The sequence below is a fragment of the Thunnus albacares genome, chromosome 8, assembly GCF_914725855.1.
Source record: "Thunnus albacares chromosome 8, fThuAlb1.1, whole genome shotgun sequence".
Lineage (NCBI taxonomy): Eukaryota > Metazoa > Chordata > Actinopteri > Scombriformes > Scombridae > Thunnus > Thunnus albacares.
The window spans coordinates 5741740-5767351 of NC_058113.1; the positions used below are offsets into that span (position 1 = coordinate 5741740).

Below are 25612 nucleotides of genomic sequence, written 5' to 3' on the forward strand. Positions count from 1 at the left end.
AACGTAATAGTTGTTCTGAGTAACCTTGGCCTTATTGTTGTCTGTACCGTGACACCTTGTGGCAGGCATTCAATCTCGCACCGTGTAGAAAGAAAGTTATTCATGAATGGACTTCACAAATGTGGTCAATCCAATAGAGAAATATATTCTTTATGGGTAACGGACTGCTTTCTGTTCACAAACTTTGGTACGTTTTTATTTGAGTTTTTAATTATTATTTTTTTCTTAAATAGCCTTGAAGCTGAGAGGATGGAAGTGATGCTACCTTGAGGTGCTCTCAGAAACTTTCCCACCATTGTCTATATCATTGCAAAACTCAAGGCGTATTTATGAATCCTTGTCCACTTACTGACAGCACTTGAAGGCAGCACATTACGGGCATGCGCACTAGTGCAGTAAGGGCAACCCACTTGAAGCGGCGGAAGGTCCGGAGGAGCGTTTCTTGAATCTTATTTTGTTGTTTATCTGCAGTAACTAATACAGTAATTTTTCACTGGTAAGACATTTACCAAATCTGCATCCTGACTTCTTACTCATAATATCTCTATCAGAGTTCCTGTTTTGTGTGTGTTATCCTCCATGCTATTCCTAGCCATCGTTAGCTAACCTAACGGTAGCGATAGCAACCGGCTAACAGATGGCTTGTCCCCCTTAATTAGTTGAGCATTTAATTTGATGTGAAGTTATACTTCTGTCATAAATGTATTAAAATGTGTGAGCTTTTGTTGCTAAGACGACTCTGTCTTCCACAACAACCGCTTGAAACTGTCGCTCTTAACCTAAACTCTCGGTGGTCAGCTAAAGTTGGCTAGCGCTACCGCTGCTAACGTTGTTAAAGCCGAGTGATAGCGATGCATGGCGGACACAGACTTCACGTCTCCCACAGTGCTCATGGGTGGATGAGATTCTATATGTAAACGGTTACTACCCTCTAACACACTGTTGTGATAAGTGTGGTATTCTTGATCGTCAACAGTTGTATTGACAGAACACTAGTCCTTCCCTCGTCACTATCACTCATAAACAAAGTTCATATAACCATAGCACTGACCCAAATCTATTCTCTCTGTTAAAACTTTGAATGATTGTAGTCTGAATTTCTTTGGGGAAATTTCCAAGTTAATTGCTTTATCCCTGTGACCCAAAAAGTGGCAATTAACCTAGTTCTAAAGGTTTTAATTTTCGCAGCCACTGCTGTCTTGCAAATATTGAAGCCTATTGATCTTATAAGACAATTGTCTCTTCATTGTACATGATACGGTTGCTTTATCAGCTGGTGTGACTGCTTTGCATTCCCAGTTAGTGTGCCTTTCAGTCCCTTGGTGCTTTCCATTTTTCCTTTCCTTCTCAGAAGACATTGTTTGCAGCTAGGTTTATAGTCTTTTTCAGTTCATGGATGCTACTTTATGGTCTTGTGCTGATCAAACTCTTGTGTGTATATATATATATGTATGTATATATATGTTTTTTTTTAGGTCTAGCATCAGATATGGCCCGTGGGCACCAGAAGTTCCAGTCCCAGCAGAAGAATGCCAAAAAGCAGGCAGATATCAAGAAGACCAAAGGCCATGACCAGAAGGCAGCAGCTAAGGCTGCTTTAGTATACACATGCTCTGTGTGTCGGGTATGTGCTCAAGCAAATACAGAAAGAAACAGGGCTTAAATAATTCTTTTATGAGCTCATTATTATTTAACCATGAAGTTAGGATGGAAAGATGAACTCAGTAGGTGGAGGGACAGGCAAAGACGCTGCTTGCCTTCCACTACTGAGGATTATTAAATTGCTTCAATTGCTTTGTGAAAGTATATATCAAAGAGGCTGTCATGTAAGTGTAATTAAGGCAATGCCTATACCAGATCATCACTCTTTACATTTCATTTTAGCCCTACATCGGGTAGTTACTGGCTGTACAATATACTAGTGAACCAGCTATTGTCAATAGCTTCACAAAGTTATCAGTTCATTTGGTGCCCAGTTTAGCCGATTAAGCTGTAGTCAGTGGTGATATTGCATTGGACTTCATCAAGTGAAATCAGCCTCTCTCTTACTAAAACTGAACATTAGAAGCTTCATAGTGGTAGGATTCATCACAGGCTGTTGCATTGGGTTGCTACAGGTGTTCCTAACTGTTATGTGTTGATAGCTGGCATATTCCCACCAAGCTAACAGAACTCACTACTATTGTATCTCCTTTTTTCACATGAATATAGTTAAGTTATTAAGATTTATTAAAGTCTCATTAGTTGTTTAAAAGCCATTGTGCATGATGGACAGGTAGACCTTGGCTGATCCACCGTCTCTCCCTGTTTCATCTTTAGGGAACTGTAACCAAATCTTAAGGTCCATATATGTTCTTTTAGATACTCTGAAAGTGGTTTAAAGCAGGGTTTCTCAACCTTTTGTAACTTAAGGCCCACTTGTGATTGTTAGAAATTTTCAGAGGACCACCTTCCCAAATAAATGGAAAAAAAACATAACATGACAAATAAACTGGGCTGTAAATATGTGTTATGCTACTGTCAGCTGTAAATAAATACTCTGCTTACCCTCAGTAAGACACTTGGGCTTGCTCTGGGAAATAATGAGATCAAGTCGTGCTGGGATTGGTGAGAGGCTGACATGCAGATTAGCATTCAAAGTTGCTTTCAGTTTGTTCCTTGCCTTTGATTTTGTGACAGTCACAATGGAAAGCCCTGACTCACATCAATAGGTGGCAGTCAAAAGCAACAGAAATTTGATTGCCCATTTTAATAGGGATATTGACTGGCAGCCAGTATCTAGAATGAAACAAGGTGCACTTGTGTGAGCTGAAGCCTCAGGTTGCTGTCTGCTGATAGTTTCATCAGTTCATTTTCCAACACAGTGGACAGAGCCATGTCTTCTGAACCAGGGCAAACTGATACAATTTTATGAGAATATAAATTGCCATGATCTGATCCATGATCTGGATACCAAGTATAGTGATAACATTTTTATTAATATGCATTTCATATACTGCCTTGTAAATATATATCATTTTGTTAATTTTCTCTCTTTTTCTTTCCTTTACATTTTATCAGACACAAATGCCCGACCCGAAGACCTTTAAGCAACACTTTGAAAGCAAACATCCAAAGTCTCCGATGCCCCCGGAGTTGGTTGGTGTGGAGGCGTAACCGATTCACCTCTCTTTCAGTAAGACGGTTGGGACTGATTCAGGACAGGTTTCGACATTTTGTAATATTTCAGATAAGAAGTACAACTGCAATTATTCCTCATGCTGCTTAATGTAGTAAAGCAGGGATGGTACTTGCCTGCCTGCTCATGGTGTTTCTTCCAGATTGAATTTGTGCAAAGCTTCCTCACTTGCTACAATTTGATCCTGGGTCAGTACTGAAGGTAGACACACAGCTGCCAGCTACCTTTTCTTGGCATGTGCCAAAAATGTATCTGTTCAATCCCTGATTGCTTGCAATATTTTCTTATCTGATCATTTCAAAATGTAATGCTGACCAGACCAGCTTGTCCACAGGCTGTACTGCCATTACACCATCTCAGGGCTCCCACTGTGTCAGGACAAGTTTCCAGTGTAGAAGAAAATATGAATTGGCACTGCCTCAGCTGAACAAAGTTGCAATACTGAAATGATGATTGTAAGTCATCCGTATCCAAATCCAGTGTACTGTTAAAACCACTATGGATTTTTGACTGAAGCAAAGTTGTGATCCACCAGGGTTGGAGTCATAAATATAGTTTATTCACACTGACTTATTAATTCCTAATGAGCTTGGAAAGACACTAATTCAGAACCACTAATAATGTGTTCTTTTGAATTCATTTCAATTTAGCTCCATTCTGCACTGATTTTTAGTTTTCGTCATCTAGATAATTTCTAAATTGTTAAGTCTGTAATTTTTGTTGATATAAAGAATATATTAAACACATCGTGCTACACGGGTACTGAAACTGCATTACATTTTCCCCTTACTCTCTCATGTACAGTAGAGGTATAAAAGTTGACCAGAGAGGGCACTGCAAGTCTGCTCATAGTAAACCCTTTCCTGACACAATTTCATGAACTTCGAGCAATGTGATGACTGTTTAAAACATTCATCTTGTCTTTGATCCTGTTAGGAGTGGTCTGTTCAGTGAATTAGGATGAAGATAAAAGTTTGCACTGTGTGTTCACACTAACGATCTACTCCTACCCCCCAGTTTGTTGTAATGAGTTAAGTGACATAATTGTGTGCACCAGTGTAGTATTTGCTAATGATTTTGTTCATCACTATTTGTATTGTCAGCCATGTAACTGTCCAGAAAACCTGTCACATTGTCATTGGATGACATATGTGAAAAAGATCCCAATTGCAGTCTCACACTCTTTACTGTTACCCCGTCATGATGGTGCAAAAGTATTTTGATTCTTACCTGCATTAAAAGGTCTGATCTACATTACACTGTAAGGTAGCTTTGGTTCTTATTTTTATATTAGCTTCTTTTCATAGCATGCTAACAGAGATTTAATTTATCAAAAGAAACTATTTTCAATACATTTGGAACTAAAGGTCATTAACCACTGACATTGTATCACTGTGCTAAAGTCTGGACTGACAACCAGCCATGTTTTTACTTTTGTAATGTTCATACCTTTGTCCACGTAATGTAATGTATAGCCTTTTAATAAAGGTGTTACTTTTAGATTAACCAGCACTAAGGTTTGTTTTTTTTTAAACTATATTCTTCAACAGGACTTGATCTTGTAGAAGTTTCCGCCTGGATATTTTTGTCCTTTGTGTGTGTGTGTGTGTGTGTGTGTGTGTGTGTGTGTGTGTGTGTGTGTGTGTGTGTGTATATGTGTGTGTGTATGTGAGTGTTTGTGTTATCACCTGCTATATGGATTATTAGTGTAATGTGGAGTCATATTCAGACCTGACCTGGTGTATTTAGTTTTATATATGCTCTAGTTATTGTCAAACTATTATAGTCACTACCATATTACAGTAAACACTCTCATGTGCACCATATATAAACCATGCTATAAATGTCCTCACCAGCGCTTCAGTTAAAACTCTAGACCCCACAAGTTTAATATAACTAATAATCTGAGTTTTATTAGCTTGTCAGTTTACACCTTGGTGAGAGTCCAAGACCTCTCTAACAGTTGCTTATTCACTCAGTTGATAATAAAACCCAATCTATATTTACAAGCTAGAAATGTAGCATGAAGATAATAATGAATCACTATTCATGTTAGTTGTTGATTCATCCTGCTGGTGGCTTCTGTTTGTCCATAGACTTGTAATACTGTAAAAAGTCATTAAAGTGGATAATCTATGAAATATTAGAGGCAGAATGATACTCTTTCTATTCCCTCCAATAGTGGTTAATTTTCCTGTTGCAAGTCTCTTCTAGTCCCAGACCTGTAGTGAGAGGTGAGTAAATTGACATGCTCATCAGTGGGTAGAGAATAGTCTACGTTACCAGTAGATGTAAGCATACCTAATACTGTGCAGATGGCAATTTACTCACATTTACAAGTAGAAGTATTTTCTGAGTTCTATTATCCTGCATGTAACCCCAAATATGTAGAAATTAAAAGGGATTTCCATTCACTTAGGGATTACTTCCTATCAGATTTGGGTCAAACCAAACCACTTTTTTTTTTTCAAATGCAGAATTGGCTTTTGTTTAGTTTTTTGTTTATCCATCTATGTGAATAGATGGATTAGATTTGCTACATAGTGCACAAACATGATTATGTACAAACCCTGCCAAAGTGGTGTTAATACACAGAGAAGCCCATACGCTACAAGCCTGCCTTTGCTTCATGCTCTTTCAGGATGCCTTCACACTCTTGACTGATAAAGAAGCCTACAGCTCATCTTGTGACTCTTGGTATTGTAAACAGTGGGGTCAGCCTGTTGTGCCACTAGGACAACAGGTTTTGTGAACAGGCCTGTACAATAGTTTCTTTCACCCTGAAGACAAATACCACTTGCTCACACCCCCTACTCCAGCCATGTAACACCTGGAACAAGATGAAGGCTTGCAAAAGACGATGTTATGTAACAAGGCCTTATTTTTTTTGTGCGTGTGGATTATATTTTCTTGGTTTTCCTCATTTATACAGAAGTCACCATAACTTAGATGAACAAAAAATATTAGAAAAAAGGGAAAGAAAAAAATAAAAATAAATAATATACATAGACATACACATGCACACATCTACAAGTGCATACAGAAATACCCATATATATACTTACTGTATGTGACATGTTGACTCAGTATGTTTAACATTCTAGTGGGGGGCTATCTTTGTTAGTCAACTAAATGATACATTTACAGAATTTTTTAAATAGTCATTTGTCATTTTTATTGTTTTGTGTGGTCTTAATGGGTAAATTATCACACCAACAAAATTTACTGCACATGTATTGTGCTGTTTGTTCATTCAAGGGTAAGACTTTTATTACTTCAAACATCAGTGTTGGATTTTTCTCTCATTATGTAAAAGACAAAACTGTTATAAATTCCATGGAAACCCTCTGATAGCCTGACAAGTGGCAGTGTGGTGACTCTACAATATATCAAATGATCTAACTGGATCCAAAATTATTTTACACACAGTACTTCCAAGTTGAAATCCTGGATACACAAAGCTCTACTACTACTACAAACACATTGTAAAATAACAATGTGGAGATATTATAATTCCTTCTGTAGCACATTTGCCATCAGATTTTAAAAAGGAATTCATAATCAAGACCAAGGACAAAGTTACTAAAGAGACAAATAAATGTTTTGATGTTGTCTGATATGGATTTTTTTTCTTCTCTGCCAATATCCATGTTTTGTGTCTGTGGAAGGCCATGAAAACAAGTTGGTGTATCTCAAGAAGTTTATCCTTCAACTATTTAATATTGCACTTTCATAAAGTTGGGGGATGCACAAAAGAACTTAAAAAAAAAAAAAAAAAAAAAAGAACAGTCAGAATTGAAGCAGCAAAGGCTGAGATCCTAAAATGTAGTACCTAGTGTGGGTAAAGCTCCAAAAACACTAGATCCTACATTTCCCATAAGGCAACTCAAAAGCGTCTTTCATTAGAGCCTCCCTACTTGGTTCACACCCAGATCTTTCTGTGTCCACACCTCCACTTTGTACTGCAGTAACCCAGGCTGAAATAACTAACACTAACTCAGGGTTAAATTCTCTGAATTGACAAATCTCCCCCAGGGCCACAGAAGACTTTACACAACTGTTTCCACAAGCTGAGTGGGACCAGCGACAAAGAAACTGATGTTGGTGTGTAAAACAAGTGCCCCTTTAAATTTTGAAATAATTACGACTTACAAAAAAATCACACAGCCACATGAAAACCTCACGAATGTTTGTACAGATATTCAAACAAAATGATAATGTGATAATAAATGGATCATTTTGAGGAAATGTCTTTATCATCTATTCCCTTCATGGGAGTCGTTTACTAGAATGAGTTACAGAACAAGTGGAGCCAGTTGGGATTTCGCAATTTCCACAGCATGAATGCCTGCAGACAATAGAGGCTAAATCTTCAGTCATTCAAGGTTGAACTACTCGACCAACATTCAGCTCATAATACTGTATTTCCTCTTTGAAATTCTGCGAGGTACTACCCCAGAAAATGCTGCAGATGTCATTGTCTCATGAGTAGACTAATAGATCGATGTCCATTAGATTTACAATAAGTATTTAAATCCACTTTTACATATTTGCTGATTAAATCCACTATTTAGTCTAGAACAGATATTTTAGCAAGTGAACATTTCATGCAGGGATTTGACTATTCTTGCAGACCTGTGTATGACAATGGAATTATTAAAATTAAAAGTATGCTCAGCCATTCAACATACATATCTGATAAATCTCAGACACAATGTTGCTGGGAAACCACTTGAATTTGGTAGTAATTTGTATGTGTGTGCATGTGTGTTCATGTTTCTCAAGCTGTGGTTGATAGACTGAATGAGAACTCATCAAACTGGTTACACATCTTGAAGTCATCAGTCATCTTAGTCATTTTTTTCCCCTTCACTTGAAATCCTCTCCTGGACCACACCTTGACAAGTGAGAGGAGCCTTTCACTTGCTTTCACTGGTGCCTGTGCATTTTTACAGCCAATACTATCTGATCTGCCCTTAAATAGGTTACAAGCTTGAAATCTTGGCCCGAGGGGAAAACATGTGACAAGGCAAAAATAGCTTCACTCTCTCCCCTTGGAAACCAACCAGAATGCAGAAATAGTAGTTTCTATTAGGCAAGATATACTGTAGCTTTGTGTCCTGTGTTCTAGTTTGTGATGCCCTCAGCATCTCCAACAAATACTCCTAAATGTTGTTCCAGACACAGTTTGTCCAGGCCACCTAAACTGTGTGGAAAAAGACAGTATCACAGTTTTTTAGAGAAATATCACTGTGCTCACTGAGGAGCTTGGTGGTCTCTAGTAAAAATTCTTTTTTGGAAATGGGTAAAATGTGACCCCATCTCTGGTCAGTTCCATACAGGTTGACATTCACAGCCATGAACTGTGTCACAGCACCCACGTCTTATTAAGCATGTGATGTTTCTAGGTGAGGTTTTCATAAATGTGCATCTCTGCTTTGCTCAAATATAACACCACGACACATCACACAAACTTCTAACATACCATACATACAATATAAAAAATCTAATAACTGACTGCATCATTTGCAATCATAGAGACGAGGTAAGTAATGATAATGTTATGGACACTACAACTCCCATAATGGCTCGTGTTCGGTTGCCTTGGTAACGTTTGACGTCACTCCCCGCCTGCTCTGGCCGTGCCTGTGTAATTGGAGGGAAACCCCGTGGACTGCATTCAGACGGACGGGCTGAGAGAATCAGCTGTAACTCGGTACGCCGACATCACTGCTATCTGCCGTTACTCAGGTATGGAAAAGGACACACAGCTTTTAAAACTGCACTTTTATGTACATAATATGCATAATTAGGCCTTTTAACGTATCGTAAAATATTGTGATAATGGAAGCGCATTTTGTTCAGTTGACTGTGAGGCAGCTCTTAGCGGCGACAATCATCAGCCCAAAGAACAATGGCTAGCTAGAACTACAGTTTGGGATATGTCTAATGGCTGGTTCCAACACCAGAGAAGGAAGGCGTGTCGGGTCGAAGGTTGAACCTCGGACTCTGTGGCCACAAACGTTTGACATGATAGCCTGTGTTAACCGAAGTGTGTCTGTCTCTTGTTAACGTAAAAAGGCAACTTTGATGGGCATGTATTATCTCAGAGGAATGATAGTTATCGCTGGTAAATTTTGCTGTTACGGCTTGTATTATCTTAATCCAAGATTTTGCGTCTGTAACATTGCAGATTTCCTGTCACAATAACCTCCGTGACACAGTTATGTAAGTGTGTCAATTTATTTATCTGTCTATGTCAAGAACAAAACAAGAGCAGCCAAAGTTTGATTCTTATCGCATCTGCCGGCAGACTGGCAGCACAAAGATGCACACATTTTAAAGCTTGACGTCGCGCTAACGTTCGAGACAAACACGAACGTTTGAAGGTGTGTCATTAGGCTTTACCAGCTCGTCTGAGTTGATAAATAAACTGGTATAACTCTCTTTATATATTCATGATATAACGTCTAACCAATTCTTAAAAGCTGTCTGGCTTGGGACGCTTCCGTTTCAGAAAATAGTCGGCGCCATACTGGAATCGGGTCACGAGGGCCTAACGGTAGCGGCTCTTCATTCATTGAACGGGATTTTTCGTCTGAACGATGCCTGTTAATTTAATGGAAGCGCTTTTGTATCCATGTGGGCCAAATATACTGACATCGGGCACGATAAACCAAGTCCAAACGCGCTTTAATTTCGCCCTAGTTTCCGCTTGTTGGGCGAGCCACAGGTACAGGGATGGGTGTGGTGTGTGTGTCTCTGTGTGTGCGTGTGTGTGTGTGTGTGTCTCTGTCTGTCTGTGTGTCTGTCTGTCTGTGTGTGTGTGTATGCATGCATGCGGGAGGAAGAGGGGGGGCACATCTGCGTTTGCCCTGAAGGCTAGCCAGCAGATCAAGTTATCTGTACCGTGACTGTAGCATGCATTACTTGCGTAAATGCCCTCATAAATTCTTACGTGACTTAAGCTGTAATTACGAATTTACTTTTTGTAGCCTAATTATTTACCGATTAAATACATACACACCCTGGTTTCCCATGGGTCTCGTTACATAATGTCCATGAGTACGAACTCGCCAGCCTATCAATGCTGAAACTGGTCGAATCCGTTTGCATTGTTTTTAGAATTGTACAAAACTGAATTAAAAAAAAAAATCCAAAAAAAAATCAATGAGTGTTTGTGGGTGTTCCGGGGTGGGTTAAGTAGTGCTACAATTTATTTAATTTTTTTAAAAGTATCCCTCTGAACATATTACTCAAGGGAAACATGTTTATTACTTCAACACAATATGTGTTAACTATAATACATTTTTAATGTCTGTATTTGGCAGACATACAACCATTTGCAGCTTTTGTTAAAAAGTAACACAAGTGTACATTGGCCCAAACTTTGAATAAAAAAGGATACAATCCTTGTAAAGAGTATGGGAGTTTAGTTTGATATGGATGTCAGGAGAGCAAAGGGTAACTGTTAAGAAAGCTGTCTGAAAAGCTTTAAAACTGCTCTTAGTCAATTTTGAAGTTGTCAGTAGTTTTTTTTTTTTTCAATTAAGTTCCTCAACTCTGTATAGGGTGTGAACTGTGGTAAAATTTGCTGTCTTTTCTGATTTCGAACATGCCACAATACATGCACTGTGGAATGGAAAAAAAGTGATTGATTATGTGGAAGCCCGCTGGCTATTTTGGATGGGTCAAACGGATGTAGGCTATTGATCTAGTGATGAGAATTCCTTTGTGTTGGCGTGTGTGTGTCAGGTCTAGGCATAGACTGCCTTTACACAATATCTGCTGGTACCTTACTTTTTCCTTCTATAAGCCTATATAATATTCAGTACTGCTTAGTAACTTGCAGGACTAATAGTGGCTATACAGTATTGCCACTTTTTCAAACCACACCAAGCTTACAATCCTTGTAGACTTGTATTTTTTTTTAATGCTGCTACATCTTTACTTACTGCTCTAAGTTAAAGAACTGAAAGATTTAGTTAGTGTGGTGTGGCAGCTTCAGTGGACTATAGGTTGGGCACCCACATCTATTAATTAATGTATTCAGTTGAGAGCCAACACAGATGGCTTCTCTTCTTCAAATAGTTAAGACACTCATTTGCCTCATTAATTGCTCTTGAAATTGTATTTTACTTGTGTACTTCTGATAAATTAATACTGGTCCAGTTAAAAAAAATCCGTCCTCTTGCCAGTTACTTAATTGACCTCCAGCTGTCCTCTTTGCTTTCCTTCCTCCAGTGAGCAGTCATGAGCGAGGCACCCCAGAAGGAACTGGTCCAAAAGGCCAGATTGGCCGAGCAGGCTGAGCGTTACGACGACATGGCTGCTGCAATGAAGGCTGTGACGGAGGATAGTGAGCAGCTATCCAACGAGGAGCGTAACCTGCTGTCAGTGGCCTACAAGAATGTGGTGGGTGCCCGTCGCTCCTCGTGGCGCGTGGTATCCAGCATTGAGCAGAAGGCTGAGGGCAGTGACAGGAAGCAGACAATGGCCAAAGAATACCGGGAAAAGATTGAGAAAGAGCTGAAAGACATCTGCAACGACGTGCTGGTGAGCTTTATAACATTTCATCAGCCCTTTGCAATTTTTGCCCTAATTGATTAATCATGCTGCTGTAGCCTTTACATTAATCTGATAGCATTCAATTCAGACTTGTGTTGTATTGGAAGTGTTACAGAAATGTTACTAGGTCCAACTCAATGATTGCTGTCTGACTTTCACATAAGCAACTCAGCCACTTATTCAGACATGAAACTGATGTAAAAATGCCATCACATTTACGTAATTAGGTACATGTCTGAAAGTGGCTGTTGCCTCATCATGGAGTTAACACTAATTGATCTAATAAAGTTTGCTCATGACTCTGTATGCTGCATGGTAAAAGGTGAAAAATGTTAACTATTCAATCTTATCTTATATCATGCCTTCTTGGGAGAACATTTTACTACGAACACAGACTGGATTAAATATTCTTCAGTGAATGGGGTCACTACACATTGGGCATGTCAGAATCACTGACTATTGAAGAGGTACTCAGAAAAAAAGTAACTAATGAGAGGCAAAAGCAAGGCCTCTTGACAGCATTCATAAAATATTTACCTCAGCAATGATCTCCCTTTGATATGTAGGCTATGTGAAGAAATGCTGGATGACTGTGGAGTGAGTGGAGCTCCAGTCATACCTCCCTTCAACAGCTCATGATGATGTCAGATGTGTCATTTCTGTCCCTGAGACACAGTGAACCTTTTAGAAAATGCCACACCTTTACTGCTTTATTTCTATTCTTGGCTGTCTGACAGCAATCTGGAGTAAGTTTCAGTCTTTATCTGTCATCAGTGACGATCTATAGCTTGTAGCATTCTTGTTCACACCTGCCCCTGTAATGAAAGAGTTTTTAAGTGGGGTTAGAGTATGGGAAATGAAGATTTAAAGCTTTTAGAATACTTTGCTTATATAAATTTGTTTAATATATTATAGTCTATGATTTAGCCAGGTTTTTTAACAGTGTTAGGTGGTAAATGTGTGAAGCCTATTGAGCCAGACTGACTTCTGGTAATGCTCCTTGTGGTTCTTTATCAAGTTCTGCTGCACTTGTCCTTTTGGAATGGCACTAACTTTCTACTTGTTTGATCAGCAGTGCAGGCTGCAGTCAAGTTATAAACAGATAGCCCCAAGTCGGAGAAAGTAAGATAACCTAGAACGCATTACCTCACACAGTGCAGGAAATGGTCTGTGTGGTCTTGTTCATGTGAATATACAATAGTCATACCAGAACAGTTTTGCAGTGCACCACTTAGCTGTAGCATGCAAGTAGCATGTTCATGGATGTATGCTCGCCAGCTTAGCCAAGTTACCCAAGTTACCCATGCCAAGTTGTTTTAATAATAATGTTGCTGCTGTCATTATTATTAAAATATGCGCTGTTATCCCTGTATTTAAACAATATCGCGTCTCCTCTGTCCCCCTCCCCTCTCTGTGACGGTCGGCTAGAGGGCTTCCTCATGTACTCATAGAACTGGAGTTACATCCAGGTAACTATTATTTATGCTTAACTGGCATGTACATTATATAACCGGCAGGCACCAGGAGTTTATCCACCCTTGTTTTTTTCCCCGGCCTGTTTTTGGGGCCGGCCTTTATTTGTTTGTGTCAACCACGCCCTCAGCCATTACCTGAGACCTGGCTTTTAATTGACTACCGTCTTTTATTTGAAGAAATACGGTAGCTGTGTTTTTATTTCAGTTTAGTTTACATATACAGTAGCCGAAAAGCTGTGAATGTAGTGGTATTATGGTATTTTAAGATGGACAGTATTACAAAGATTGGGTTTGGCTGTATGTCAAGATATTTCTGAATGGGAGTCTTTCTTGTGGCAGGATGTATTCTAAAGTATATGACAGTGAAACTGGAGGACACCTGGGCAGCAAGGGGAACATGACCCCATGCTAAGCATTCTTCAGACCTAGCAGCAGTCAACACCTATGATGTGTTAGTATGCAGGGCATTAGAGTGCAATGTTGCCTTTTCTGTAGAAATTCTATGATGCAGGTTGTAATCTGATCAGAAACCACTGAAGGATTCTGTGCCTCATGCACTTGGACTGTTAAGGTTTCTTTACACAGGAAGAAGCTAACTATGAAAAGTTTATGAAAGTTGTGGTGGGTTGCAGGTTTCATCTCTGAAAGCTTAATCAGACTTTCATGCTTTTATCAAACTATCAGCACCCTTTTCCTTTACATAAAAAATATATGTAAGATACAGTGTCTAATCAGGGTTTTAACATACAAGGGACAATCCTCAGTGTAGCAATATCCTGTTTCCAGTACATGTAGTCTTGAGGCTGTTTGTTGTTTTCAGATGAGTAGTAATCTGTCTTATAAATCTTGGGCAGAAGGAGAAATACCTTGCTCAGTGTGGCAGCATAGCTTTGAGTCATTAAAATCCACAGGTTTAAAGAGTGATAGCTACACAACAAAGTAAGATGTACATCCTCTTCTTCTTGGGGGGGCGGGAAGCACAGGCCAGACTCCGTAAGGTTAGTCAGTTTGACAGATGCAGTGATGTTGATGGGTTTAAAATCCAAAAGGACACAGTAAACTCACTATTGATGCGTCCAAGGGACGCAAACTATTTTTTCCGTGATAATGCTACATTGAGAATACCAAATATGTGTTGAAATCATATAGATAAACAAAAGAAACCTCGCTGTCAAAAAACCCTTACCATCTGTGAATATATATCTGCAGCAAATGAGGTAGTAACTATGGTAACAGCCAAAAAAACTCCTCATATTCTGTGTCACACACAATAGACAGTGAATTAACAGTGTTATGAGTCTGTTTAATTCAGCATGTATCTGATCCACCAATCAGGACTTATTTTAGTGTGAAATCTTAATTTTTGAAACGGTGTGCCTCTCATTCCCACAGTCTTCTCCCAGTAAAAAAGCGCAGCTTACCAATGTTGGCTGGTAGCGAAGTGACGCCAAAAAAATCCAAAATGTAAAGTTTGTGCGCAAATACAGTTTATCTTTATGGCTTATATTGATCCCAAATTGACAAGAAGACATTAAACATATGGCTTTATCTTGTGTTTCTAGAGTTATGTGTTTTTTTGCAGATACGTAATGTCATATTTCTTAAAGGGAGTTTGGCGTAATATTTCGCCGGAGAGCACAGGGAGCTTCAGTTTGATTCAAACTGCTAATATGTATATATTTTAATGTTTTGTCACCACTACAGAAACACTGGATAACTGCTAAAGTATGATAAGGTTGTCTGACGTTGACTGCTGTTAGTTATTGGTTTGGTTAATGATTAAACAGTCTAATAATGTATGTTTCTATTGATTACTGACAATGGCTGATCAGGCCAATTATCAGCTAATTGTACTCAGTTTCTAACAGCAGTATGAAGTAAAAGATTCCCCTTTGGGTGCATGTTTTTAAACTACTTTCCTAATTAAACATGATGTGCTTGATGGTGTTGTTAATGACTCCTGATGAAACTTGAAAGCTCAATATTTTGATTGCCCTTTAGCTTCTCTTTTTATAAGTCACATTAACATTTATTACCCAGAAAAAGCTAATATTTCTCTGTATAATATGACCTCTTTCTGTCAGCTGCTGTGTGTCTGCAGTATATTTACAGATTTGGGATTTTATTTGTTTAATTTACAGATACATTTTCAACATACATGAATATAAACATAATAACCATAGAACATCAGGCACAATTTTAACACTGCAATTTGTCAAAAAACACAAATTTTATTGGGCACCCGCTCAAATGACCACCTGTGGGTCCCAGGGACTCACTACATGACTGCAGATGTCCCAGAATTTTAGGCTTTCCTGGGCACAGCTCCTTTTAATTGTAGTGCCAGTTCCCCACTAAAGTTAAAGTTGCTGTTACTGACTGCTTTCATATTGACCTATGTACATACCTGAAGTAGTGTAGTCATCTGTAGGACCTCTGCTACTCTGTTCTTCTTTCAGCCTGTGTATTATCTGCCTGATGACTCACCAGGTCCTAATCCTATAATGACAGGAACTGAGCCACCAGCGTTCTGGCCCGCTGACCCCCACTTTGGCTATACAGCCTTATGGGGACAGAACGAGAGAGGGATAAGAGAGCAATGAAACAAACTAGTTTGTACGAGGTGTTGACCACATCAAAATGCAAATGTTTAGTCCTGTACCGAATGGCCATACTCGAAGGTGGGTTGAAAAACCAGAGAGGGGCAAACATGATGAAACGCACAAATCCTCAAAGGCATGCATGATAGAGGTAGTTCCATGAAGACTGAAAAAAAGAGTATCTACTTTCTCACCTTCACAATTGTGGCAAATTGCTGCATGAAGTGTAGGGAAGGGGTTCGATAGCATTTTATCAAATTCAAATCCAGTATTGAATCCTTTCAAATCCCTTATCAAACCTTAGTATTTTTGCTTTTCGACAATTCCGCCAGCTTAGCTATTTGGTTATTACGATTGAATTTAATGAAATTTTGAAAGTAAAAAGGCTTAAATAACCACAACTCAAGGATGTCTAATCACCTTTTGTTGGCAGAAACAGTACAGTTTTTAATGGCAGATTACGTAATGTTCACAACTTGTAGCTACAGCTGAGATGAGTAGCATAATAGCGTAGAGTAATAGTCAAGCAGTGGTGTTAGAGTAATGTCTCTTCCCTCACAAACAATCTTTGTGGGGGGTTCAGGCTCTGTTCAAAGATCTAACAAACACTTAATTTGAAGCTGATACTGATACTGGGCACCATAGCCCAAATTGATGCCAACATTAATTTATTATAACTTGAATAATTAATGAACTATTAATATAAAATGGAAATAAGAAAAACTTTCCTTTTGTTAAAACACACTGTTATACCTATTTTATACTGGGCAGATCAGGAGCATTGTTGCAGAGCAGGTTAAATAACGTGTGTTTCAAACCAATGACAGACAAGGGTTTTCCCTGTGTTGTCACTTTGGTGTGAAAGGGGTAGAATTGGTTGGAACAAAGTTTGGATGTATTTACAGGTTTGTATGTTATCTTTCCTGCTTTTCTTTCACAAAGTTGTTGTGCATTTGTTTTGACTTTGAGTTTAGATGTATCAAAATAAGCAAACTCTGTATGCACTGCAGTAACTGAACTTACTGTTTAATCTAATGCTAATCGTGGTGTGTTAGTGTTTCTGCCCCATGCTGTTTGTGCATACCTGCATGCACGCATGCATGAATAAAATTTGCAGAGGCCTGACTTGTGCATTTCTTTCTGAACATGGTTATGTTGCTTGTCCCTCAGAGCTGAGATGCTTTTTCACCTGTTTTCTTAAACCTTTGCTTGTCTTTATTGCCCTTTCTGGGAATATCTCTAAGTTCCTTAAATGCAACAGGGATCTAAAGGAAGATACTGTTTATTGTAGGATGCACATTTACTGAAAATGTAAGTTTCATTTACCGTGAACATTCCTGCTATGGTGGTAATTTGATTTTAGCTATGCCCTTGCCAGTGGCCCAGTTCTACATTCAGCTCCCAGAGGGTTTCCCTGATCCCTCACATCCGACTAAAAGCATTGAGTAAATGCAGGCTCTTAGATCAGCCTTGTTTATTCCATTATACTTGGGATAATGTACAATATGCACTGTGTACAGAACAAGATCTTGCAGAACTTGCAAAAATGCATGTATCTGAATCCATTTGGAATACTGGTCAAGGATCTGTGTTTGAACTGTTAATATGGTGTAGTCGTGTGGCATGACCTCCCATTACTTTTTTTTAGAACCAGCTATGCATTTTTTCAACTTGTGACCTAAATGATCATTTTTGTCTTCTACCCAGGGACCCAGGCTCAGTCCTTTATATTACTATTCCTATGTAGAGAGCATTAGTCAAGCCCATAACTTGTGCTGCTTCAAGCCATAGTTTTAGAAATCAGAAGGCTTTGTGAATTTAAGGGCAGGTCTGGGCTGGGTTTCTTAACAACATGGCATCACTAATGCCGCAGGGAATTATGTTTTTCTGCTTTCTTTAACTCTATATGGCAGTTATATTTTTATGGCTGTTAAATGAGAAACAACATGAAAATGTCCACATTAAAACTACATTAAAATCCACAGTTAAGCCAAATCTGCACTTAAAACTAAGTATTAAGTCATGTTTTAGTAAAGGCGATGTTTAATCCTCTTTGTCCCGTAGCACTTAAACATAGTAGATTAATGACACTTTTCAGCTGGTGTGTTAAATACGGTACACCTCCCACCACTTATCACAATACAGTACATTGTTCCCTGCCTGCTAGCATTCTAGTTAGCAACAGGGAGAAGCTATGCTTGCTTGTGCTCTAAAGAGCCGAGCTAGGCTCTGTGAGTGACCTACTTCCTCAGCAAAAGCTCATCAGGAGTTCAGCAGCCTGTCTCTCTCCTCTCTTTCTCCACCCCCACATCTATATTCCATACTCCCACCCTCACTGTCTCTCTCCTCCACCCTTTTCCACTCTCCTCCACCCTTTTCCACTCTTCACCATCTTCACTCCCCACTTTTCTGTCCAGCCTGTCCTTTTCTCCTCCCCCATGCTTTCATGTTATCCACCATCCACACAGATCCACCCCCCTCAGTGGTCTCTGAAGCATCTGTGATGTAGCTCAGGCTAAGTCCCAGGCTCAAGCCCCGAGGCTATTGGAGGTAGCCAGCTTGTCTCTACCCTCATTTAGGTCTGATTAGAAATGACCCTTTGAGAGTTGGGTTAAAAATTGAAAAAATGCCTTCTTCATTAACAAATTATGTACAACTCTGCTGTTTTCAGTCGCTAAGCAAACTACACACATTACAGTTGACACACTGGATTGTATGTTTCAGAATATCTGTTTTTTTTTTAACTTCTGTCTATTTTTCTTGTATTCTGCCACAGGGTCTCTTGGACACTTATCTCATTCCCAAAGCCACTGTACCAGAGAGCAAAGTCTTCTATTTGAAAATGAAAGGAGATTACTTCCGCTACTTGGCTGAGGTGGCTACAGGAGACGATAAGAAAAGTAAGCACTGTCTTAAGTTCCTTTAATACCATCTGTGTGTGGGGGTGGTGGTTGAAATTCATTTTCATTATTTATGTGTGTATGTTTCGCTGGTTGGAAAGCTGGATTGTAAGGACTGATATCTACATCTCCTAGCCTAGCCAAACAGACGTGTTAGACAAGATCCTATTAAATGAACACTTAAGTATTTGGTATCAGCTCTATGACATCAGCTCCTCAATGCTGGTTACAACAGTATCGTATGCTCCCCTGGCAGTAAGAAATGTATGCTAACACTTCCTTTCATTGTTGCTGATGGTTAATAGTCAACTAGTTGATCATTTTTATGGAATAGGTTCATGCATGTGTTAAAAAGTGAACTTAAAGCAGAGATCTTTCTTTTTGCAACTTTAACCTAAACTGCAACCAATAGAAAATTTGTCAGGCTTCTGACAGGCTTTAATGGGCCTCAGCAAATCTTACTGGGAAACCATGTCAAAAGTGAGATGCAAGTGGCACATAAGCGTTATTGAAGCGTTCTGTCTGTTCAATCCACTCCAACCCTGACCCCCCCCTGGCCACTGTCTATAGAACCAGCTGTCCTTTTAGCAGCATGTAGCTCCTGAGGAGCTGACAGGACAACTGCCAGCCAAACTGTCTTCACCAGGCTGACTGGCAGCCAAAATTTACTGAACATGTAGACTCCAGTGGAATAAATAGGCATTGTTTTAATTTATTGATTTTTATTTCCCCGGTGGGTCAGAGGAATCTGTCTACAGTGGAACCAGCAAGCTTATAGCCACACTTGGGAGTCTTGATCAATCAATATAGACACCAATAATAAGTGCAGAACATGTAAACAGTGGGCAAATGGGCCACGGGGCCGTGTCTCAGAGTCAGTGTTGATTGATACGTTGTGAGTGATGGATGTCAAAAAATGCTTTCTATGTGGATTGGTGTCAGGCTAGTCTCTGGTCTACACTGACTGAACAGATTAGGGACATTTCATTTTTAGATAGAAGGGAACACTTTATTTTGATGTTTTTCAATGTTTTCAGATTTTTCATTGAACACAGTGGTTCCTCATCTATTTTTGTCACATTTTCCAAGTCTTGGATACAAAGCACCTCACGAGTCCACAAAGTCTCTCTGTCTCTGGTTCATTGCCTCTTTCTTTTACTGTTAACCTATTTGCCCCCTAGTGGCTGTGAAGAGACATGGCAGTGTCCACAGATAATAGACTGAAGCATAATCATTTACTGACTCTACTGTAAAGCTGTCTGTACAGTCTGTATTTTCCTGATTACATCCCTATCTGATAAGGGAGTGGTCTACAACCTACAGGTTGGGTCCCCCCAAGGAGTCGCAAGATAAATCTCAGTAGTGAGATGGTGAACAAGAAATTGAAGACAGTGTTTCACCATCCAGAATTCTTTCATTTTCTCTAATTTTATTTTTTTGCAGAGAAATATTGGCCCCCTTTTAATAATTTAAATGGAAAAAGCTTATAAGTCACTGAAGAGGCTTCACAGGTGGACACTGCTTTGTTTCAGTGGGTCGTAAACCAAAAGGGTTAAGGAACCACTTAAATAAGATATAGAGAATTTGGTGAACAAATTTTACAGCAATGGGTTTCCTCACAGGCTGTTTTCAGCCCACTACCTCCTGCACATTCATTCATAAAATAACTGCCACAGGATGTTGACTTGGGGTTAGGAAAGGCTCCTCTCTGTGTTTTAGCTTTCCACTCAGATGTTGATACAATGCCAGAAGACAACTAAAGGAACTTATGACATAGTGGAAGCTTGTCTGGGTTGTATTTTCTTCATCTATGCACTTAGCAGTACAGGGAGTGCTGTAGTTGCAATCTAGGGAACATTGCTGAAACAAAAGCAAAAAAAAAACCTGCCTCTATTCAAGTATGTCATGACATTTCTCACAGTAGTCAGCCTGTCAGAAGTCGTACAAAAAGCAAATGTAAAAATGATGAATTTTGGTTTTATGGTGGGTTGTGTGCATGACTCCTTCTTGGCTGCAACCAGTGACTTCCTTGGAGGGTGGTTGCCTGGCAACATCATGGCAACAACACAACTTCAGCAAGTTACTGCTCCTGGCCAAGAAATGGTCCTGCCCATAATAACCCCCCTTAAAACCGCAAATTGTGGTTTTTGCTCTTCTGTTTTTGTATTGATTAAACAAACAAGATAGTTTGTTAATTAGTGAGCTTTATAAGTTCTGTCAGGGGGATTTTGCTGTGTGTCAGCATTATGTGTGGGCCTGTCCGTATGATAATATTAGGTTTTGTAGAATGAAATTAGATTTTGGAACCACTGCCCCTAGATGATCCTCCCTAAGCTTCTGCTACATGTTTGTAGTTAAACTCATTAAAAGGGTATTCAGCACACCAGGAAATAGTACTTGTACATGGAGTATTTTATTTTCTCAGCCTGTTTATTGACCTCTTACATCAGCCACTTGCATCAGCCAATACTTCGGATTTGTAATTTCCCCTTCACTTTCCAGACCATTTTCTTGCCCCACCATGAAAGGTAGCTGCTGTGTGAAAGTATGTACTGCTTAGCTTTTTTCAACATTGTGTTCTGAAAAAGTTTATTTAGGCCTTAAGAAATGGTTGTGTATTGAATCCCCTCTGATGCCCTACACCTCACTGAAAGTGAGAGAAGGCGTCAGGTGTGGCCTGTCTATAGTATTAGTCATCAGTTATTGTTACTGTATTGCTGTAGAGTGTTGGAGAGTCATTAGATGCTTTGTCAAGCCGGTTAGTGTGCCAGTGTTGGCAACAAGTCAAAATCACTGGCCAAGGCTTGTGTATTCACAACCATTGTGGTGTATATCAAACAGACTGAACAGTTCAGTTGTTTGTTTGTCCCTCTGAGAAATGAGATAGAAGGTTCAGGACAGCAGAGATCACTAACGCAGAGCTCCCTTTTGCATCTCATACAGACTACTGTGACTTAATCTGTTTTAAACCTGTATTAGAGAGTTGTTGATTCAACTTGATATTTCCTCATTGATATAAAAATGATTGACAAAATATTAGAAAGACCTGAGTATAATGCAGTACAATTCAGCATCACCACAAAGTACAGCCTCCAAAATGACCATAAAATTTAACATTTTCAACTGAACGTAAGCAACCATCATGACAGCAGGGCTGTTGTATTACACTCATTTCGTTGTAGCCAAGCGTACTTAATAAAGAGTGTCTAGTATAGTATCAAGTCTTTTTGTGAACTGAATGAAACCATTATAAATCTAAAAATAATTTCAGTCTCATACTTTAATTTGCCTGTTGTTAAATGCTTTTTGTCTTTTTCCCATCAGACATCATTAAAGACTCGCAGAACGCCTACCAAAGCGCCTTTGATATCAGCAAAGAAGAAATGCAGCCCACACACCCAATCCGTCTTGGTCTTGCCCTCAATTTCTCCGTTTTCTTCTATGAGATCCTGAACTCACCTGATCAGGCCTGCCAGCTGGCCAAACGCGTAAGGGCATATCACCACACGATACACTTCACTTTTCATACTTATGGCGACAATATCACACTGCTGTATTGTGAAGATTTTTCAGACTGAATGTGCAACTGTTGTTAATCCACACACAGCAAGACAGCAGTAAAACCTGTATAAACAAACTGACCTGCAACACATACACATTCCTGTCTACTGATGCATAACAGCAGAACAGCATTTTCCAGCAGTTAAAAATGTGTTTTTGAATCCTGCAGGCTTTTGATGATGCCATCGCAGAGCTCGACACACTGAGTGAAGATTCCTACAAAGACAGTACACTTATCATGCAGCTACTGCGAGACAACTTGACAGTAAGTTTTCCCAAATTTGCATTTCTTAAACATCAATGTACCGACTGAAATGATGAGCAGGTTTTGTGCACAGAAGAATAATTTAGGTAATTGAACCGACATTTATATGAAAATGTGATTACTCAGTGTTTTATAAATGTTTGTAGTTGACAGTGTGCCCTTTAAATACCTGTACAAAGGAGAGGAGACTATGTGGCACTCTTAACTTTCCATTCAAATGAAACTGAAAATAAAAATAAGTATCTCCAGGCATTAATGGATGTTTCCCTCTCTCTTCTCTTAACTCCCACCCTGCCTCCTCTTTGACCCCCTTGTTCTCCTCCCCTCTCTCTGCTCTGCCACCTGCTTCTCTTTCTCCTGCTTGTCCTCTTGTCTTTCCTCAGCTGTGGACCTCTGACAACCAGGGCGACGGAGAGGATGTAGAGGAGCCCAGAGATTGAGCTAGACCCCCTTAGTCATTCCTGTCTGCCTGCCATCGTCCCGGCTCATCTTCATCATGATCATAAACACTGAGACCACCTCATTATCATCATTGTCGTCCAGCTCTCTCCATCTTTTTTTTTTTATTTAGTTCTCTCAACACTCATCTCACTCCTATCGGTTTACTATTTCTTCTTTTGTAGTAACTGTGGGGAAAGGGGATGGGGAGGGAGGGTAAGCTTGGGATTGCGTGGCGGGAAGGTCTGTTTGGAAGGGTGGGATAGGGTCAACGTGGAAGGGTAAAGTGTGTTTGGGTTTGGTTGCCTGTCTGCTGACCTTTTTTGTCTATGGGAGAAATAGGGGTGTTATTATTAAGGTGGTGGGTGAGAGGGCAAGTTCTCAACTCATGAAAAACGCAGCTGGTTGAATTTTTAGAGTCAGAAAACAGTTGTACTGTATGTGTATCCTATTCATGTTAAAAGTCCTGTTATTGATTAACAATCTTTTGATGATACATCTGGTTTGACAAAGTCAGGAGTTAGCTCCTCACATGTGAGGAGACAGCAGCTGTTAGTCTGTACTTGGCTAGATGAATGACAGCAAAGGTAAAGTGGGGGAGGCGATGGGGAGTGCTGGAGACGGAAGGCAAGGTTTTGTTGGAACATAAAGGTTACATTCCATTTACTGTCAGTTGCTCAACTTTCTACTCATTTTTTTCTGTTTCTTTATTTTTCGGGTGACCTGCATTTGTATTTCTATGTATTAATTACGAGGTATAGAAAACTTTGAAGAACAAAAGAGCACACAAGGTTGTTGCTCTTTTGTATGAGCACAGCAGTGAAAAAAAAAATCCCACATGCTTATCTAGTTACTGCTTTTTCAAATTAATATTTTTATTTGTTTTGTCTTTTATTCTCCTTTTTCTTTCAATACTTGCCTAAACTGCATGTTGGTAAGAAGTAGTTTGTGGAGATGTAAGGAAGGTTGTTGTCGGGCTGGCTAGCTTTGTTCATGTCTTTGGAATTTTCATACTGAACACCCAAGCATAACTGTTATTTGGGGGGAAATGTGTAATTTCATGTAAGTGGAATAAAAAAGATAATTTAAAAGTTTCAACTTGTCTGTTTGAAGGGATACACTGGTAATTCATGTTAATGACTTTCAACCCTCAGAAGTGGTCATCTTACCTCAAAAACCAGTAAATTATATTTGAGTGGTAAATCCAGCAACCATCCCAAATCAGTTGCTGTGAATCACTGTAGAAGAATAAGTGAGTCACACTGAGGTGGAGGCTGAGAGCAGACGACGAGACCCACAGAAAGTCCTCTCTCTCCTCCAAACACCAGTTTGATTCACTGTCTCCAATGCAAATAGCCTCCTGTTGCTGTGGTCAATGATGCTGTTTGTTCCATTGTAATGCACTACATCGTACAGATTTGTACTTAGTGGGAAACCAAAGATTTGCTTGTAACCAGGAAAATATAAGAACTTCACAACAAGCAAAAGGGCCACACCCTTGAATACACTGGGCCTGTGGAGACAGAAGACATGGAAAGTTACATGCAAAATCTCATTCACATCCAAGGGGCTAATCTAATCATTGAAGACTTAGCAGGGCAATACAACAACCACTACAAAAGAGCCAGGCATGATCCTTATGTCATGTTCTGAAATGAAGAAACCAGTCAGTTTGCTTCAATGCCTGTATCAACTAAAGGAAGTGAAACTTAAAAAAAATGAAATAAAATTAAAAAAGGCATTTCCCTTCACACACCCTTCTGGGTGTGTCTGCCCTACTGTGGGAGGAGGGCACTGAGGCTACCGCAGAGGAATGTGGAGCTACAGTGCCACCTCCTCAACCCTGCTCATAACCACAGCACATCCTCAGCAGACAACTGTTCAAGCAGACTTTGCCCTCAAGTGTAATCAAGGTAATCAACTCTATCTTGTGGGTGACGCATATGCTATATATACTGTAAGCGCGTAATATATAGCATGTATTATACATATAAGCATGCATTAGGTAGGTTAGTTATAGTGATCATGATAGGTATAGATAAATTGACTGTGCTGCCCAAGACCCTGTCAGAATCCCCACAGAGTGTTAGTGTGTCCATATAGAAAATGCACTGTGTCGCATGTAGCTTGTGCTCTTTGCAAACCCCTGCAGGTGTCATGCTGAGTTCTGCCTACAAAGCCAGATCATTGACTGTATACCAATATTTAAAATATTTATATACAGTCAATGGGCCAGATGTGCATGACTTTAGCGGGAGTGCGCACAGAAAAAGCAAATGAGCATTTGAATCATTTCTAAGGCAAATTACGGCGATATAATTATTACTTCTAAGGTTCATCGATGATTATAGATGACCTTAATGAACATAAGATCTCTTCCAGAGATGTCTAAGGCATACAAATACTAGCTACTTTGAATTTAAAAAATGTGTCTTATGGGTTTTTTCTATTACCAAGTCGAAATCTACTCCTCTCTCGATGGAAAATCCAGAATTTGAATATGCTAACATGCTTCCTGCTTCACTGAAAACTATGCACTGGAGGTTTCGGTTTCCTTCTTACAGTTGTGTAAATTGCACGCTGACCTGGACCTTGACCTCCAAACTAGTTGTGATGTCACAAAGTCT

General features: G+C 39.5%; 2 protein-coding genes across 2 annotated transcripts; both read left to right on the forward strand.

Moving 5' to 3' along the window:
* Nucleotides 1-362: 362 nt before the first annotated feature.
* Nucleotides 363-4684, forward strand: LOC122988142 (zinc finger protein 706-like). Its single transcript, XM_044360308.1, has 3 exons — nucleotides 363-496; nucleotides 1476-1624; nucleotides 3061-4684. The coding sequence occupies exons 2-3, from the start codon at nucleotides 1490-1492 to the stop codon at nucleotides 3154-3156; spliced, it is 231 nt and encodes a 76-aa protein (XP_044216243.1). The 5' UTR covers nucleotides 363-496; nucleotides 1476-1489; the 3' UTR covers nucleotides 3157-4684.
* A 4136-nt stretch (nucleotides 4685-8820) lies between these two features.
* LOC122987413 (14-3-3 protein zeta-like) lies at nucleotides 8821-24079 on the forward strand. Its single transcript, XM_044359298.1, has 6 exons — nucleotides 8821-8929; nucleotides 11423-11734; nucleotides 18598-18721; nucleotides 22046-22209; nucleotides 22452-22547; nucleotides 22931-24079. Exons 2-6 carry the CDS (start codon nucleotides 11432-11434, stop codon nucleotides 22985-22987), a joined length of 744 nt encoding a protein of 247 aa, XP_044215233.1. The 5' UTR covers nucleotides 8821-8929; nucleotides 11423-11431; the 3' UTR covers nucleotides 22988-24079.
* The last annotated feature ends 1533 nt before the right edge of the window (nucleotides 24080-25612 follow it).

What these genes read in the sequence shown, in the direction of transcription:
- LOC122988142 (XM_044360308.1), top strand. Translation starts at nt 1,490, where the DNA reads ATGGCCCGTGGGCACCAGAAGTTCCAGTCCCAGCAGAAGAATGCCAAA. An exon ending in ACACATGCTCTGTGTGTCGG is followed by an intron (nt 1,625 to 3,060) that starts GTATGTGCTCAA and finishes ACATTTTATCAG; the next exon opens with ACACAAATGCCCGACCCGAA.
- LOC122987413 (XM_044359298.1), top strand. Translation starts at nt 11,432, where the DNA reads ATGAGCGAGGCACCCCAGAAGGAACTGGTCCAAAAGGCCAGATTGGCC. An exon ending in ACATCTGCAACGACGTGCTG is followed by an intron (nt 11,735 to 18,597) that starts GTGAGCTTTATA and finishes ATTCTGCCACAG; the next exon opens with GGTCTCTTGGACACTTATCT. An exon ending in CCTGCCAGCTGGCCAAACGC is followed by an intron (nt 22,210 to 22,451) that starts GTAAGGGCATAT and finishes TGAATCCTGCAG; the next exon opens with GCTTTTGATGATGCCATCGC.